This window comes from Onychomys torridus, chromosome 1, assembly GCF_903995425.1.
Source record: "Onychomys torridus chromosome 1, mOncTor1.1, whole genome shotgun sequence".
Taxonomy (NCBI): domain Eukaryota; kingdom Metazoa; phylum Chordata; class Mammalia; order Rodentia; family Cricetidae; genus Onychomys; species Onychomys torridus.
In genome coordinates, this window is record NC_050443.1 from 29,552,917 (window position 1) to 29,571,985 (window position 19,069).

Here is a 19,069-nt window from a genome sequence, read left to right on the forward strand (position 1 = left end):
CACCACTTTGTCTAGCTGCCAGCATGATCTTGAAATAGCTCATTTTATGATGGTTTCATTTTGTACAACCCTTACTACTTGTGACATATAAAATCAATTTTTCTAACCCCTCCAGGTCTACTTTCTGCTACCATCCTGAACCTACTTTTCATCTGAAGTTTCTACAAATAGAGTCAATATGTTTCTTGCATTCTTTGGGATTTTCACTTGCCAGAAGCTTCCAGGGCATTGTATGAAATTAAAGGGTACAAGCATTACAGTGAGGAGTTGCAATAGATATTGTTGCAGAATATTTGTATACTGTGAAAATGTGTCTTTGCCAAAGTACCTTCTGATAGGTTTAATAAAGAGCTGAATGGCCAATAGCTAGGCAGGAGAGGATAGGTGGGATTTCTGAGGAGAGAGGAAGAGGAAGAATCTAGGCATTCAGATTTCACCAGCAGATTTGGAGCAAGTCAGGATGTGCCATACTGAGGAAAATGTAAACACCATGGGGCAGAACATAGATTAACAGAAGCAGGTTAATCTGAGTTATAAGAGCTAGTTGGTGACAAGCCTAATCTAAAGGCCAAGCTTTCATAATTAATAGGAAAGTTGCCATGTCATTATTTGGGGGCTGACAATCCAAAGATAGTCTGACAAGAAAGCTTGCTATAGAATATGAATTAGAAAGAACCGCCAACTATAGCTTATGGACATTAGCTTATTTTCTTGTTGTTTTTCTGTTTTCTGGGTTTTGTTTTGTTTGTTTGTTCGTTTGCTTGCTTGCTTGAGCTGAGGATTGAACCCAGGGCCTTGCTAGGCAAGTGCTCTACCACTGAGCTAAATCCCCAACTCTGGTTTTTTTTTTTTTTTTTGAGACAGGATTTCTCTGTGTAGTTTTGGTGTCTTTCCTGGAACTCACCCTGTAGCCCAGGCTGGCCTCGAACTCACAGAGATCTGCTTACCTCTGCATCCTGAGTGCTGGGATTAAATGTGTGCACCACCACTGCCTGGCTCTAAATTTTTTTTTTAAAGACAAGTTTTCTCTTTGTAATAGTCCTGACTGGCCTTGAACTCAGAGTTCTGTCTGCCTCTGCCTCCCAAGTGCTGGGATTAAGGTGTGTGACACCATGCTATCTAAGTATTATTAACTCTTTCTCACTCTGAAATTTAACTGGTGAGAATGTAGTATTCATATTGCTCACATCATATGCTTTAGGGTGTTTAAAGAGTAGCTACTCATTTGTTACAGAAAGAATAAAAATCTGTAGTTTTACTTGTGATTTCACTTTGGAAACCACTGGATAAAAGCTTGAAAACTATATTTTCTATGTATAAAACAATTGATGTGTTTTCATACCTGAATTAACTCACATAATTATTTAGGTTTAGTGTCTTTTGATGGGAACTACCCATTTTTGCTTTATGTTTTTAGAGATAATTGTGAATTCTATTTTCCTGATCTAAACGTAAGTGCTGATACTTCCCAGTGAATCCTATCTTATTGGTTTAATCTACTCCATTCTCTTTAGAAACTTGGTAAAACACTAGTAACCAATTATTGTTTTAATTCCGGTGTCTATAGTGATTATTCACAAAGAGGATGGAAACTCCCATTTATGTTCTAAAATGTTTAGGTTTTCTCAATTCTGGTCAGGTGTTTTTCAAAGAGGTTCAACGAATCTTGTTTGAGTTGTGAGAAGTAAAAGAGTTCAAATATGCTAACTATACTGAACAGTGCCTGGTGCCTAGTATGCACCTAATTCATGTTAGGCATTACTATTTCCTGAGTATCTGCTATAGTTGATGTCCTATGTTAAGTACTCTGCATGCAAATTTCTCATCTCAGTGTGCATTAATTTTCAACAGACACTTTCATTTAATACATCTGCACAATACCTTTAATGCCTTTAATATCCCTATTTTAGATTAAAATCCTGAGGTTTAAATAAGTCAAATAAATTGTTCAAACGCACACAATACCATAGTAGGGTAGAATTATGATTTCTCAGAATCTAAGCTCATAGTCTTAAGAAGTGTCTAGGTCCTAAAGGAGATGGGGATAAAATAAAGCTGAATGTTAGGTTTGGACCAATGAGAAGTCTTACATACAATTTTAAAGGGTCTTGATTAGTCTAAAACCAATAGCAATCAAAAAACAATTTTAGGTGGAGATGGTGATGCATTAATCCTTACACTTAACAAAATCTGCTAGGTATGATAGCACACAGTTGTAATCTCAGCACTTGCACATGAGGGGCAGAGACAGGAAGATAATGAGTTGAGGCCAACTTGAGGTACACAAGATCCCACCTCAAAATAAAATCATTTTGGGTACATTATGGGAAAAGATTTAAAGATAGTAATAATAAATACTGGAAAACCCATTAGAACAGTATAGCAGTGGTCAGCATTGAAGACAGAAAAAAAACATACATTTCAGAAATATTTAGGAGATGGGATTTACAGGACTTGGTGATTTCCTGGATTGAGTGGCAAGTGACTCTCCTATGTGAATTCTCTGATGATGAGCGAGATGTGCATGTTGCCTGAAGGTTTTTTTGCATTCTTTACATTCATAGGGTCTCTCTCCTGTATGAATTCTCTGATGCTGGGCAAGGGATCCACAGTAACTGAAAGTCTTCCCACAAACATTACATTCATAAGGTTTCTCTCCAGTATGAACCCTCTGGTGTTGAGTAAGGGATGAGTCATTGCTAAAAGCCTTCCCACACTTAACACATTCATAAGGTTTCTCCCCAGTGTGAACTCTTTGATGTTGAGCAAGGTAGGCAATCTGGCTGAAGGCCTTCCTACATTCCTGGCATTTATAAGGTTTTTCTCCTGTATGAATTCTTTGATGTTGAGCAAGGTGTGAATTTTGGCTAAAAGCCTTCCCACATTCCTTACATTCATAGGGTCTCTCCCCTGTATGTATTCTCTGATGCACAGTAAGGTATGCACGAAGGCTAAATGCTTTTCCACAGACCCTGCACTCATAAGGTTTTTCTCCTGTGTGAACTCTCTGGTGTTGAGCAATGGATGACCTATTGCTAAATGCTTTTCCACATTCCATACATTCATAAGGTTTCTCTCCAGTATGAACTCTCTGATGCTGAGCAAGATAAGCAAACTGGCTGAAGGCTTTCCTGCATACCTTACATTCATAAGGTTTTTCTCCAGTATGAACTCTCAGGTGTTGAACTAGATGTGCATTCTGACTGAAAGCTTTCTGACATTCTTTACATTCATAGGGTTTCTCTCCGGTATGAATCCTGTGATGCTGAACAAGGTTTGATCTCTGGCTGAAGGCTTTCCCACATTCTATACATGTATAGGGTTTCTCCCCAGTATGAATTCTTTGATGGAGAGTAAGGGAGGAACTCTGGCTAAAGACTTTCTCACAGTCATTGCATTTCAAAAGTTTCTTCTCTGTGTAGATACTCCTGGGCTTAACAGTCTTCAAGCTTTTCTTCAAGCTTTTCTTGTGTGTGCCTTGTTTATACACATTCTCCTCTTTGGGGGCTGTCTGTTGTTCATGAAGCAATGTGTTCTGATAGAAACTTCCCCAGGATCTGTTATCAACCACAGCTTTAAAACTAATGGTCTCTTCCTTGAAATACACTTTTAGATTCTCAGATTGCCTCTCAAAATGCTGCTCATGGCTCCATTCTCCCATCAACCTGGGATACTCAAGGCCAATACTTCTAAGTTCTTCTATTATCTTTCTAGATGACTGTTCTTCGTAAAGTTCCTGCTTTGGGATTAATTCTTCAGTCACATACATAGACTCCCAGTCTAAAAGTAATAAGAAAAAGTGTCTCCTTTATTATGTGTCAAGAAAATATGATCATGAATGTACACTTGTAAAATGAAGTATGTAAACAGTATCAAAACCCAAAAGAACACTTAATACTTACTTTCACAGTTCTGAAGTATGTAACAAACTGAAAATTGGCTATAAATATATGTGAAGAGTGATTAGAACTTTATGAAAATCAGTAAGGCAAGTCACAGGGTGAGAAGGAACTGGTTATGACTGGACTTGTTTGTAAGTATAGATACTAGAATAGTCTGCATTCTCATAATTGCTTCAGTGAAGGGCATTCATTGAAAAATAATTATCTACTATCAGATGCTCTTGTGGATCCTTTCAGTGTTGTGAGACAATGATCACTGCCTTCATTGACCTTATTTTCTGAGAAGAGACAAAAATAAGCAAAGAAATTTGATTGCATATTAAATGTACTAAGTGCTACAGAAAAAGGAATAGGTAGACTATCATGTATCTGTACAGAGGTCTTCAAGGTCCTAAAATGGCACTGACAATTTTCTATTTATTTTATATTTTACTTCATTATAAGTTGTATTTCCACAAAATAATCAACAATAAAAATTCTCTTACCTTGTTTAAAAATATTTCATTGTTAAATTTATTTGGCTTGGCATTAGCGGCATATGTGTTTAATCCCAGCACTCGGGAGGCAGAGGTAGGTGGATCTCTGAGTTCAAGGCCAGCCTGGTCTACAGAGAGTGAGTTCCAGGACAGCCAGGGATACACAGAGAAATCCTGTCTTGAAACAAACAAACAAACAAACAAACAAACAAACAAACAAACAAACGTGTTTTGTGTGCACATGTGTATTTGCCATTGGCCATGTGTATGTTAGAGGACAATTGCTAGAGTTGGTTCTCTCTGCCCACCGTGTGGGTGCTAGTGATCAAACTCCTATTGTCAGGCTTAAAAGTAAGTGCTGCTACCCACTGAGACATCTCACTAGCTCCACTTGCCTATTTCTATTTTAGAAGTAACGAAATGGGGTTTTGTTCTAGTTAAACTTCATATAGGGGATGGAGAGATGACTCAAGTGATTAAGAGCACAACTGTTCTTTCAGAAGACCCAAAACTGGTTCCAGGCACCGAGAATGGCCCCCACGGGCTCATATTTTTGAGTGTTTGATCCCCAGTTGGTGGAACTGTTTGGGATGTATTAGGTGTGGCCTTGTTGGATTAATGTTTTAAAAGGAGGTGGACATTGATGTTTCAAAAGCCCATGTTATTTCCAGCCCCCCCCCCCACTTGCTTATGGATCAGATGTAAGCTATTAGATACTGGTCCAACAACAATGCCTCCTTGCCTGTTGCCATGATCCCTGCCAAGATGGTCATGGATATTGTGGGATATTTGATCACACTGTGAACGCTGAGATTGCATTATTTAAATAAAATCCACCACAGGTCAAGAGGCAGAGCAAGCAACCAGTTGATTGGAAGTGACCACAGAGTGTGAAGGGAAGGCAGAGGTTGGCGAAAGAGAGGCACAGGAAGTCAAGGGGAGGGACATCCAGTTCAGACAGACTAGGAGAGACTCTCTTTCTGAGACTATGGCTGGGGGGGAAGTTCAGCCAGCTGCTTTCTCTGCTTCTCTGAGCTAGCAGGTTTTTACCCCAGCATCTGGCTTCCGGGTGTGAAGCCCCTTCCCATGCCCCGCCTCCGCCCTGCCTGTGGCCTTGAGGCAGTGGTAGGTTCAGGTGTAGCCACTGAGCAACAGCCATAAAAAGAACACATGGACTTACCCTGTGAAGCTGTAAGCCCTGATCAACTTTCTTCTGTCTATGACTTGACTTGATCATGGTGTCCCCTCACAGCAAGAGAAAAGTAACTAAGACACACACACACACACACACACACACACACACACACACACACACCACACATATAACACACACACACACATATAACACACACACATACACACACACACACATACATACACACACACACACATACACACATACACACAGAGTTTAAAATAATTTCTAAATTCCATATATGTGCTAACAGTTATTTATGTGATTCTTTAATAATAATGCATAATTCTGTATCATTTGATACTACAGTTACCCATCAAAATTTCCTCTCAGAACATTGAACGTATACATAAAACATATACATAAAACACTGACTGAGGTAGTGTGGGATATGGGGTAGAGAGAGGCATTTATGATGGCAAAACATTAGTCCTTCATTGTCCCTCAGTGTTTCCTGTCTGTCTGCAAATCCTCCCCCACCACAGACCTAAGCTCTCACTCTTCTGTGCCTCAGATGCTCTCCAGCTGTTTATCTTTGCTTTGTTAAAGACTGTCGTCACCTTCCCAGCTACTCAGAAGTCGCTGTGTCTCCCCTTCCCTCGGCTTCCTTTAGGTTGAGCTTTCTTTCCATTTGTGCCACCTGTAGCTAAATCATTTCTTTATGGCTGGCCTAACAATTGTTTGATTATTTGTACACACATGTAATACTTGAGGACCTTGGGGTGGGGAGCGGGGTAGGAGTGTTTAAAGCTGAGCTGAGTAACTCTGGCATTGATTAGAGGAAAAAGAATGAATGGGCTGACAGAGAAAGGCGAGCATTTAGAGAGAGACCACTACAAACGGAAGGCAGCAGCTACTGAGTTCACACTGTACAGTGGAACAGTTCAGGGTACTCCCCAAGTATTATTTTAGAGATGATAAAACAAAGAGGGACTAAGCAGCTTTCCTAGACTGTAATTACATGTAAAATTCAGGATTTGAAACTGTTACTTTAATTACTATCAGTTTGGCCCCAGAGTTTATCAACTCAGAAAAAACTATTTAATTGACTAATTAATTAATTAATCTTTTTTTTTTTTTTTTTTGAGACAGGGTTTCTCTGTGTAGTTTTGGTGGCTTTCCTGGATCTTGCTCTGTAGACCAGGCTAGGCTCGAACTCACAGAGATCTATCTGCCTGCCTCTGCCTCCTGAGTGCTGGGATAAAAGGGGTGCACCACCACTGCCCAGCCAGGAAAAGACTACTTAAATACTGGCAGGGAATTATGAAAGTGAGAAGCATCAAGAGTCAGAAAACAGATGAAATGAGTCATTAGGAAGAAGAAGGCAACGCATGAGGAGAGTAAGGTTGGCCAAAGGGGAGAACATCCTGGAAGGCCCAGGTTTCCGTTAGGCCCAACACATTTGGGAACATGCCACACAAAAAGAACCAAGAGACGCTTTCTTGAGTCAGGTTGAGCTGTCACCTTCAAAGGCCTCTGCCTATCTATTTACGCTCCACTCACCTGTGGACAATCTGTCTGTCAGCTCTGCCTTCACCGTCCATGGCTCTTTTCCTTGTTCCAACAAGAATATCACACTTGGCTTAGAAAAGCAAAGGCCTGAAAATGTGAAAAGAAATGACTGATCATGCTGAGGGCAGCCCACAACTCCCATCTGATATCAGCCACACTGCAGGCCAAGCCCATGCTGAGGAGTTGGCCAACATAAAATAAATGCAATGGCAGTTTTAATTCCTTTTGTTTGTTTTTTGTGACTTTTTGCTGTTGCTGTTGGTAGTTTCTTGATTTGTTTGTTTCTTTTCTTTCTTTCTTTTTTTTTTTTTTTTGAAAGAGAGAAAGTATAAAGTTGAGTGCGTATGAAAGAGGGGAGGATCTGGGAGGAGTTGGAGGAGGGGAAACCATGATCAAAGTATATTGTATAAAAATGTTAATACAAGAATACCTGGGGCTGAGGAGATGGCTCAGTCAGAAAAGAACCCATGTAAAAAGCATGGTGGCACACATCTGTAATCACAGTTATGGGCAACACAGACAAGCAGATGCCTGGAGCTCACTGGACAGCCAGCACAGCCAAATCGGTGAGGTCCAGGTTCAGTGAGAGACTGCATCTCAAAAACGGTATGGCTGGTGAGATGGTCTACAAGGGAAGGTACTTGCTGAAGGAGAATGATGCCCTGAGTTTGATCACTAAGACACATGTGGTAGAGAGAACTGACTCCTACAAGTTGTCTTCTGACCTCCACGAGCCTGTGCCAACACACAGTAAATAAACATTTTAAAGCTCTCCACGAGCCTGTGCCAACACACAATAAATAAACATTTTAAAGCTCTCCATGAGCCTGTGCCAACACACAATAAATAAACATTTTAAAGCTCTCCTATTCAAAAACTGTTAAAAAACAGAATATGAAACTCCTGGCACAGGTCAATGACAGCACTATCTACTCTTAACTCCATGTGATTTTCATTAAGGTGGACACTCACCCAAGCTCTGGAGATGCTATCAAAGTAGTCACAATGATGGTAGCAAAGTCCCTTATGAATCGAAGTCCCATTGTGCAAGGGAAAGATACCCTTCCTGTCTTAGTTAGGGTTGCTATGTTAGGGTTGCTGTCATGAAACACTATGACCAAACAACTTGGGGAGTGTGGTGGTTTGAATGACGGCCCCCACAGGCTCCTGTATTTGCATCTTGGTCATCAGGGTGCGGCACTGCTTGAGAGGGATGAGGAGGTGATGTAGGCAGATGTTTTTTTCCTGCCAGCCAATTCCCAAATAACCACACAGAGACCTATTATTAATTATAAATGCTTGCCCCATAGCTTAGGTTGTCTCCAGCCAGCTCTTACAACTTAAATTACCCATTTCTATTCATCCACGTGCTGCTCCGAGGCTCATTTACCTCATCTGAGCGCTTCCCATGTAGTTTCTTTCCTGACTGGCTCGAGACTCCTCAGACTCTGCCCTTCTTCTTTCCAGTATTCTCTCTGCCCTGAAAATCCTGCCTAGCTTCAGCCAATCAGCTTTTTATTAACAATGAGAGTAATACATCTTCACAGTGTACAGAAGGATTATTCCTCAGCAAAGTGAGGCCTTGTTGGAGGAAGTGTGTCACCTAAGTGGGCTCTGGGGTTTCAAAAGTTCAAGCCAGGCCCAGTGTCTCCTCCTTCCTGCTGCTTGTGGATATGGATATAGAATTCTCAGCTACTTCTCCAGGACCATGTCTGCCTGTGTGCCACCATGCTTCCCAACATGATGATGATGGACTAAACCTCTGAAACTGTAAGCCAGCCCCAATTAAATGCTTCCTTTATTATAGTTGACATGGACATGGTGTCTCTTCACAGCAATAGAACAATGACTAAAATGGAGGAAAAGGTTTATTAGGCTTACACTTTCACATCATAGTTCATCACTAAAGGAAGTCAGGGCAGGAGCTCAAACAGGGCAGGAACCTGGAGGCAGGAGCTGATGCAGAGGCCACGGAGGAATGCTGCTTACTGGCTTGCTCAGCCTGTTTTCTTATAGAACCCAGGACCACCAGCCCAGGGATGGCCCCACCCACAGTTTGCTGGGCCCTCCCCCATCAATCACTAATTAAGACTACACCCTGGAGCCTGAAGCCTGATCTTATGGAGGCATTTTCTTTCTTTCTTTCTTTCTTTCTTTCTTTCTTTCTTTCTTTCTTTCTTTCTTTCTTTCTTTCTTTTTTTCTCTTCGAGACAGGGTTTCTCTGTGTAGCTTTGCGCCTTTCCTGGAACTCACTCTGTAGACCAGGCTGGCCTCGAACTCACAGAGATCCGCCTGCCTCTGCCTCCCGAGTGCTGGGATTAAAGGCGTGCGCCACCACCGCCTGGCAAGGCATTTTCTTAATTGAAGTTCTCTCCTCTCAGGTGACTTCAGATTGTGTCAAGTTGACATAAAATATCTAGTATACTTACCCAGAGACACCAAGATCCTATAGTTCTCCAACATCACATGACTGTACAAATGCCTTTGAGAGGAATTCAGACAATCCCATTCTTCTTGGGAGAAGTCAACTGCCACGTCTCTGAAGGTCACCATCTCCTGGAGTGAAAGAAACGAAAGGAAATAATCTCCTCCCTCGCCATGTTCACCTCAGTTACTCAGCACAGGGACAGTGGGCTCACCCTGATATGAAACCCTCAAATATGTCAGCCATGTTTCCTCTCAGGGCCTCTGTTTCTCATAACATTCTGAGCAGTGCTCCTATGTGGTGGGAATCTAGCAGAGTCACTGTATCTTTTCATTCATTAGAATGAAACAGTCATTTCTCACTGTATCTAGCAACATTAGAATGTAATAGTTGGAGGTTCTTAGACCTTGAAGAGATCACAGTAGAGAACAGTGATTGTTTTCTGTGCGTTATAGAGTTGGTTTTTTTTTGGAGGGAATTTTCCATCTGTTGCACGACTGTGGTCACAAGACTATCCTGGCACACTTACAGCATCTTGAATTACTGGGTACTGCAAACAGTGATAAGGACTGTGATGATTTCCTTCAAAGAACATATAGAATAGATCAAAGGGGCTCTGATCGGAGGAACTTGTTTTACACAAAACAACCTTTGTGTAACAATCAATAATATGCTCTGAACAGTGGTTCAAGGCTCAGTCTATCAGAGGCTGGACCTCCCTGCTGCCAAAGAGCCTAAATTACATTCTAGAGTGGCTCTCCTTTTTTGATCATCCTGTGCAACACAGAACAATGACACTCCTCCCTCAGTTCCCTATTCCCCTAGCTAAGTGTGCTATATTTACTTATAAGTTATGTGTAGGAGTGTTTTGCTTGCATGTACGTCTGCACATCACATGCACACAGTGCCTGCCCTCAGAGGCCAGAAGAGGGTGTTGAATACCCTGGAACTAGAGTTTACAGGTGGTTGTGAGCAGCGATGTGGGTGCTGGGTCTGAAAGCCAGTCCTCTCTCTGCAAGAGCAGCCAGAGCTCCTAACCCCTGAGTCCTCTCTGCAGCCCCAGATCAGAGGTAGGGTGCTGAGGTTTGAACCCAGGACTTTGCATGTGCTAAGCAAGGCTCTTCAGTGAGCTACATCCTCAGCATTGTACTTTATTTTACTTTTGAGACAGGGTTTCATGTATCCCAGGCTGGTCTCAAATTCTGTGTAGCAGAAGATGACCTTGAACTCCTGATCCTCCTGCCCCCACCTGCCAAGTGCTAGGATGACTATCACACCTGGTTTTTTAAGGTCCTGGGTTTAAGCTCAGGGCTTAGTGCATGCTAGGCAGACACTCAACTGAGCTGTAGTTCAGCCCTCTGCCTGCTTCATGTATTGCCTGTCCCCTCCCCCGTGACTGAAATGTAAGCACCACAAGGCACCACTTGCTTTGGGGTCACCGCTGTATGCCCGTGTCAAACAGGCATTATACTCATGAGACACTCAAATACTCGCTGGATCAGCCAGTGCAGTGGCGCACGCCTTTCATCCCAGCGGTCGGGAGGCAGAGGCAGGCGGATCTCTTGAGTTTGAGGCCAGCCTGTGTTCCAGTACAGGCTCCAAAAGCTACACAGAAGAAATTGCGTCTCAAAAAGCAAAACAACAACAAACAAGACAAAATAAACAAACAAAAATACTCACTTGATCATTTAAATGAATGAATGAAGGGTTGACCACTTCAAGAAGCTCGAGGGGCTAAAAAAATGGTCCACAGTTGCTTGCTCAGCTCTGAAAATTGTGCTAGACTGGGCACAGCATATTGTTTTTGTGTAGAGAAATAGAAATTTCCTTCATAATTTTGCTTCTATCTCCAGGGGTAGGGCAAAGTTCTTAAAAATCTGGAGCTAAGCTATGGTTCCTTTGTACTACAGGTTTCTTTATGTGACCACTTGCTGATGAACCTAATATGTTACATGTATGTGTTTTGAAACACAATTTAATACCTTACAAAAGCAAAAGATGGGACCTGTTTTCAAAGCAATATAAAAGGATGTGACTTGTTTTACATTTTATATGGTGTGTGTGTGTGTGTGTGTGTGTGTGTGTGTGTGTGTGTCTTAAAATCAAACTAAGGGCCTTGTGAATGCTAAGCAAGTCTTCCACCGCTGAGCTGTTATCCCTTGTCTTCATATTAGATTCAATTATGTTCCCATAAAAACAAAACAGGTTGGGTATGGTGGTGCATAATACTTTCAATCCCAGCACTCAGGAGGTAGAGACACTATGAGTTTGAGGCCAGCTTGGTCTACATAGCCAGGTCCAGGACAGCAAGGACAACAAATAAAGACCCTGTCTCAACAACAACAACAACAAACCCCAAGAAAACAACAACAACAAAAGGCCTGTCTCAAACCAGGCAGAGCAGCACAGGCCTGTAATCATAGCACTCCAGGGACAGAGACAGGATAGAGAGATTATGGTCAGCTGGATACATAGAAGATCTTGAGTCAAAACACCAAGGACTGGGAGTGCAGCTCGGTGGTACAGCCCTCACTTAGGATAGGAAGGTAATGGCTTTATGGTTCAGCATTTAGGAGGCTGAAGCAGGAAACTTCCAAGTTTCAGGTTAGCCTGCTGCACATAAAAAAGACCTTGTTTTTGTTGTTGTTCAGGAAGAAAGAAAGAGAAACTGTCTCATTGAAACGAAAGGACTCCCGAGGCCCTCCTCTCTCAGTAGCAACCCTTCTCTTATTTAACAACACAAGGTTGGAAGGGAACTGCCCTGCTTTGCTTTTGCCAGCGTTTGGCTGGTGAGGTATATATGCTCCAGTCTATATAAAACCATATAATAAAAAAGAAAGGGATGAGAGGTGCCTCAACAGTTAAGGGCATTTGTTGCTCCTATAGAGGACCCAGGTTTGGTCCGTGCACCTCCATGAAGCTCACAGCTGTGAGTAACTCCTGTTCGAGGGGATCCAACACCTTCTTCTGACACCTGGGGACACTGCATGCACATGGCACACATACACACATACAGGCAAAACACCTATATACATAAAATAAATAAATTCATATATAATAATGCATATATGACATACATAGTCTTTCAATTCTTTTTTAAGATTTATTTTTTATTGTGTGTATATGTTTGTGTGTGAATATAAGTGCAGGTGCCTATGGAGGCCAGAAAAGGGTGCCCGAAATCTCTTAGAGCTGGAGTACTGGCAGTTGTGAGCTACCTGATATGGGTACTGGAAACCATATTTAGGTCTTCTGCAAGAGCACTATATGCTCTTAACTGCTGAGTAATCCTTCTAGCCCTCACCATCTTTTCTCCAGGTTATTAGTTTATATAAGCAACAAAAAATAAACACAAGGTCAGCTGCAGACATAGCTTATTGGTAAGAATGCTTGCCTCCCATTTACTAGGGTCTGGGTTTGATTGACAGCATTGCATTTTAAAAAAGGGCTTAAATTCCAAACTAAAAATGAATTTGACCCCTAACAAATGATGACAATGTACTTAGCCTCTATATTTACATGGCCTACACATGTAGAGCCAACCAACTGTGATCAAAATATTAGAAGCAGCTGGGCATGGTGTGTAACATCTGTAATCACTGCACTCAGGAGGCCGAATTCAGCAGGAGAATTTCAAGTTTAAGGAGCCAAACACTGTCAGAGAGAGTGGGTGAAGCAGACACAGGTCGCAGGAAGAATGGAAGGAGAAAGCCAAGCTGGGAGAATACAATCCACATGAGAGATGACGGTTCAGAGCCGGACAGGAGCAGTGTGGGAGTGGAAAGCAGGCTCAAACAGCCCCTGATGGGAGAGTAGCAGCCCCAGTTCCTGCTCTACTTCTCTGTTTTACCCTCAGCCCTTTCAGTTACAATGGAAGATGGGCCCTACTAAAATGAGAGTCAGATCATGACACTCCCCACTCCTGAATTTTTCTCAGTTTGAAAGATGTTTGCATTTAAGATAGCAACTATGCAACCACATGAACATGTTCAGTAGGCAGTCAGAGATGAAAGTCAGGTTCAGGAACGAGATCTATGCTGCGGAATAATCCTCTGCACACTGTGAACATAGATTACTCTCACTGGTTAATAAAAAGCTGACAGGCTGGTAGCCAGGCAGGAAGTTAGGCGGGAAAACCAAAGTGATGGGAAATGGAAGGGCAGAGTCTGCAGCTGCCAGCCAGATAGAGAATGAGTAGGGCACACAAAATGGGATAGAGGTAGAAGCTACGAGCCTTGGGGCAGCACATAGATTTATAGAAATGGGTTAAGTTGTAAGAGCTACCTAGTAACAAGCCTGAGCTACTGGCTGATCATCTGTAATTAATATAAGCCTCAGTGTGTCTATTTGAGAGTGGCTGCAGAACAAGAAAACTCCATCTACAGATCTAGCCAGTGTAGTGGTTACATCTTTAGTCACAGCACTCAGAAGGCAGAAGGCCGATGAAGCTTTGTGAATTCAAGGCCTGCCTGGTCTATGCAGTGAGACTCTCCATATCAAAAAACAAAAACAAACAAACAAACAAACAAAAGGTTTAGATGTACAGTCTGGTAATTGTGGGCATACAAATAGTGTTTTAAGCCATGCTAGAAGATGAGATTACCAGAGCAGTGAGTGTAAATAAGGGAGCAAGAGACCCAAGAATAAGTCTTGTGGCACCCATTGTCAATAGGCACTTAACTGTTGATGCATGGATGATGTTTGGGAAATAACTAGAACTAAGCTGGGCTTTCTTTATCTTATATATGGCAGAATAGCATGCCAGGAGGAGGGAAAAGTATGTGTAAGATCACACATTAAAAATGTATATAGCATTGCATGCCCTTAATCCCAGCACTTGGGAGGCAGAGGCAGGTGGATCTAGGTGAGTTCAAAGCCAGTCTGGTCTATACAGTGAGCTCCAGGACAGCCAGGGCCATACAGAGAAACCCTATCTCAATATATATATATATATGGCTGGGGAGGTGGACCATAGTAAAGAGCATTGCTATGCTCTTAACTGATACTAATTCAGTTTCCAGCATCCATGCCTGTAACTCTAGCACCAGAGGATCCAACTCTGTGGGCAGTTGCACACACCTGGCACACACTCACACAGATAAACAAATACACATGCACTTAAAAAATCTTTTGAGGGGCTGGAGAGATGGCTCAGAGGTTAAGAGCACTGGCTGTTCTTCCAGAGGTCCTGAGTTCAATTCCCAGCAACCACATGGTGGCTCACAATCATCTGTAATGAGATCTGGTGCCCTCTTCTGGCCTGCAGGCATACATGCAAACAGAACACTGTGTACATAATAAATAAATAAATCTTAAAAAAAAAATCTTTTGAAAAGGACTTTTTTAAAGGATGGTAATGAGCTGACTTAAAGAGAGTCACAGAGTGATAGAGATTAAATGAGTTCAAATGAGGTAGCCAGGAGTACTGGGAATCCACTGGAGGACTTTGGGACAACTCCAAGAGAGAATATACCAGCTCACCTGACACATGGTTTTAAGAAGACCAGGAGCCTTTCTTTTTCCCCCTCAACTCTTCTCTTGAGAAATGGCAATCCCAGGTAACTGAGATGGGAAAAGAACGTGAGAAACTAGGTGTTCCTCTCAGCATCCTGAACTGCCTACCATTTTAGGTTTTTTCCCTTCCTGTTTCAACTTTTCCTCCAATAAACAGAGCATGATGGAAAGCTAGCAATTTGTTTGCACACAATATAATCCATGGCCTAAGTTATTTCCAATATATTATTTGGGCAGCCAATACACAGAGTTAATAAAGAGAAATGCAATAGTTTAAAGATACACCTCGAATAAATGAGTCACTAAGATTAAGTGAGGTTGCTTAACTAGACCATCCTTCTCTCCAATAGAAGACTAATTCAGAAACTTGGTAGCATAAGGTCACCACTTGGATAGCGTGAAAAGACACTGGGTGACAATCTCAGGACCCTCACATACCCAAAGCCTCACAGATACATTGCCAGCCACTGCCACACATATGCCACAGTCAAGGCCCTGGGTGTAGTATCAAATGTTCACCCTCTCCTACACCCCCAATTCTCAAATAGTCAGGTGCCACAGTCTGGCCTCACTAACAACGGTCTCACACTCTAGTCACAAAGAGGCTGCATGTCGGTGCACAAGAGGGAAAAGAGAAAGGTACCAGTCGTGGATTCACTCGCACCCTGTCAGAGTCGACGTGGACTCGCACATCGGGTGACAGTCTCGCCGTACCGTAGCAAACACTGTCTTATTCCGAGGGGCACTCAGAGGGTCTGACGTCTGGTGTCCGGGAGACGCGCGCTGGCCACTCCCCGGCCCACTCCGCGCCGGCAGAACCAACTGCGGGCAGGTCCCGTTTCTGCACGGAAGGCTCTGGAATCTCCTCCACACCCGCAGCCCTTAGGTTGACGGAATCTAGCCCCGGGAAAGGGCCCGGAAAGAAGCCACTGTGTTGCCGGGGCTCCTGGAGGACACAAAGGTGCGACGGCCCAGCTCCCGCTGGGGCCATTGGGAAATGTAGTCCGGACAGAAAGGGCATCAGCACCGCGGAGTTCCACTGCACTGACAGGCTCAGTTCCAATGTCTCTCTCACTGGCTTTCCTCGGCCAAACCACATGTATGCAGACATCCATGCAAGCAGAACACCCATGCACGCGAAATAATTTGAAAATGTATTTATTTATTTTTACTCTGTGTGTATTTTTGCCTGCATTTATGGATGAACACCACGAGCAGGTCTGATCAGGAGAGGCCAGAAAAGGACGTCAGAAGTTCCCAGAGTGGTCTTAATTGCTGAGCCTTCTCTCTAGGCCCTACATAGATCTTTTTGCTGGATGGAACCCAGGTCCTCACGCATGCCAGGGAAGCGCTTTGCCACTCAGCCACGCCCTCCATGTCTTTTTGATCTGACTCTACACTTCATCTGACCACATAGCATTTTTTTCCTTCGGGAAAAATTTCTTTCACAATTGTGATTTTGAGAATAAATACCAGACTCTCTGTGTCTTTGAGTGTGTGTGTGTGTTTCTCCTTGTGTAACTGTGAAAAAGACCATGTGTTAGGTTAGCCATACATTTCTGTGATTACATGTGTGATTGTGTTCGTTGTATGATATTCATGATATTTAAATGTGCTGTGATAGGAACAGATGTGATAGGGAGTGCAATGGGACCATTGTGACAGAAGTTGAAGGATTAAAATAATGGATATATGTTTGTATATGGAATTCTTCTCTGTGGTGTCTGATCAGAAAAGCCAATACTATATGGGAGAAGCTATTTGAGGTACTGGGATAAACAGAAAATAAAAGTTAAAAAAAAAATACTGACTAATGCTGGGCATTGTAGTATATAACTTTAATTTCAGTATCTGGGAAGCTTGAGGCCTGTAAATGGACATTTCCTGTCCTGCCTGCCCAGTCCCAAATAAACACACAGAGGCTTATATGAATTATAAATACTCGGCCAATAGCTCAGGCTTGTTACTAACTAGCTTTTACATTTTGTTAACCCATATTTGTATTTATGCTTTGCCACATGGCAGTACCTTTATTAGCATGGCACATTCATCTCCTGCTCCCTCTGCATCTGACTGGCGACTCATCTCTCCGCCCTTTTTCTTCCCAGCATTCTTAGTTTGGCCGCCCTGCCTATACTTCCTGCTTGGATACTGGCCAATCAGCATTTTATTAAACCAATTCAAGTGACAAATCTTTACAGTGTACATGAAGATTATTCCACAACAGAGGCCAGTCTGGTCTCCACACAGTGAGCAATGGCAAATTCAATAACAATAACATTAGGCAAGGAAAAAAAGAAGTAAATTGTTGCTTAGAGTTCTATGCTCTATATGAAGTAAAAATAATGTTGCTTAAATACTATGGTAAAGGAAATATGTACACTATAATACCTAAAGCAAGGCCTGGAGGGATGACTTAGTACTTAAGAGTATTTGCTGCTCTTGAAGAGGACCTGTGTTCAATTCTCAGTAATCACATGGAGTGGCTTACAACCACCTGTCCCTCCAGTTCCACGGAATCTGGTGCCCTCTTCTGATATCTCTGTGAACTGCATGCACGTGGTGCATAGGTATTTGCAGGCAAAATACTCATACACATAAAATAGAAATAAATAAACCTGGCCCAAAGCCGGGTGGTTGTGGTACACGCCTGTAATCCCAGCACTCGGGAGGCAGAGGCAGGTGGATCTCTGTGAGTTCGAGGCCAGCCTGGTCTACAAAGCGAGTTCCAGGACAGGCTCCAAAGCTACAGAGAGAAATCCTGTCTTGAAAAACAAAAAACAAACAAACAAAAAAGCTGAATGGAATAGCTAGGCAGTAGAGGGATGGGTAGGGTTGGCAGGCAGAGAGGACAAGTAGGAGGAAGAATCTAGGCTCCAGAAGAGAGGGAAGAAGTGAATCGAGAATGAGGGAGAAGGGAGGGACGCGCCTGAGGCCAGAAGCCAGCAGCCGCCAGCCAGCCAGGGAGACAGCAGGAAAGTAAGATGTACAGAAAGGAAGAAAGTCAAAAAGCCTGAGGTAAAAGGTAGATAAAGAGCAACAGGTTAATTTAAGTTAAAAAAGCTAGCCAGAAATGAGCCTAAGTTAGGCTGAGCTTTCCTAACTAATAATAACTCATAATTTGGAGCTGGTTGGTGTCCCAAGAGAAAAAGCCTGGTACAATGAAAAGACAGCCCACGCCTACAGCATGAGTGAGTGTTTGTAAAATATGTGTCTATGAAGGTTTCTTTTATTAAGATTGTTTTGTAGTACTGGAGATAAATCCCAGGGCCTTCTATATGCAACGAAAATACTCTGTCACCCGAATGACATCCCCAACTCCTGCTAAGGGTTTAAATATATGGAAAAACTCCAGCCAATAAGATAATCACAACCAACTAAAAAAAGAGCAATGAATTTGAAAAGACGCTTCTCTAAAGAAGATATGCAATGTCCAGCAAGCAGCTAAAAATTGCCCGATATCATTCGTATTTAGATTACTAGAATGAAAAGTGTGGGAAGAAAGGGGAAAGATGGAGAGAGGATGGCTAACTGGTACAAGGGTCAAGCTGGCTAGTAAATGGCAGTGTCATGGAATTTAGTTAGTATGTGTTGGAGCCCACCAGGTTTCCTATTGGCTGTACCCAGCAGGGCTGCATGGGAAGTTGATTGGACCAGGGGCCTGCAGGTTTTGTAAGGGTCTAACTAGCAAGGCAGAGGTTTTATGCTCCACCCCTTGGCATTGCTATAAATAGACCTTTGGAATAAAGTTCTGGGGCAATTTGGATAAGGACTCAGAACCATCTGAGTCTATTCTGTGTTTTTTTTTTTTCTTCTGTTTCTTTACTCTTTATTTCTAACTAAGTCTCTTATCCCTCATTCCTCAAGAGTTCCTGGAGTAAATAAGTGTGGGGGCTGGTCCGCCATAAGTATGCAGACACTACTGCCCAGCAATCAGGTTTACAATCCTGGGTCTTCCGTCCAGTAACACTGTGTGTCAGAATCGAGGTTATACAGATGTAGACAAAAGTTTCTGACAAAATTGGAGGATCCCAATGGAACACTG

The 19,069-nt window shown here is 42.6% G+C and overlaps 1 protein-coding gene across 5 annotated transcripts; it reads right to left on the minus strand.

Annotated features, from left to right (window-relative positions):
* Window positions 1-1,074: 1,074 nt before the first annotated feature.
* Window positions 1,075-15,804, minus strand: Znf570 (zinc finger protein 570). Of its 5 annotated transcripts, none has more exons than XM_036180695.1 (5): window positions 15,689-15,804; window positions 14,992-15,072; window positions 9,515-9,641; window positions 7,077-7,172; window positions 1,075-3,780 (listed from the first exon to the last, which is right to left on the minus strand). In XM_036180695.1, the coding sequence occupies exons 2-5, from the start codon at window positions 14,998-15,000 to the stop codon at window positions 2,432-2,434; spliced, it is 1,581 nt and encodes a 526-aa protein (XP_036036588.1). In that variant the 5' UTR covers window positions 15,001-15,072; window positions 15,689-15,804; the 3' UTR covers window positions 1,075-2,431. The 5 variants fall into 5 exon arrangements, with proteins under 5 accessions (XP_036036588.1, XP_036036711.1, XP_036036646.1 ...); XM_036180818.1 differs by having other exon boundaries at window positions 15,739-15,776; XM_036180753.1 differs by having other exon boundaries at window positions 15,668-15,703.
* Between the last annotated feature and the right edge of the window lie 3,265 nt (window positions 15,805-19,069).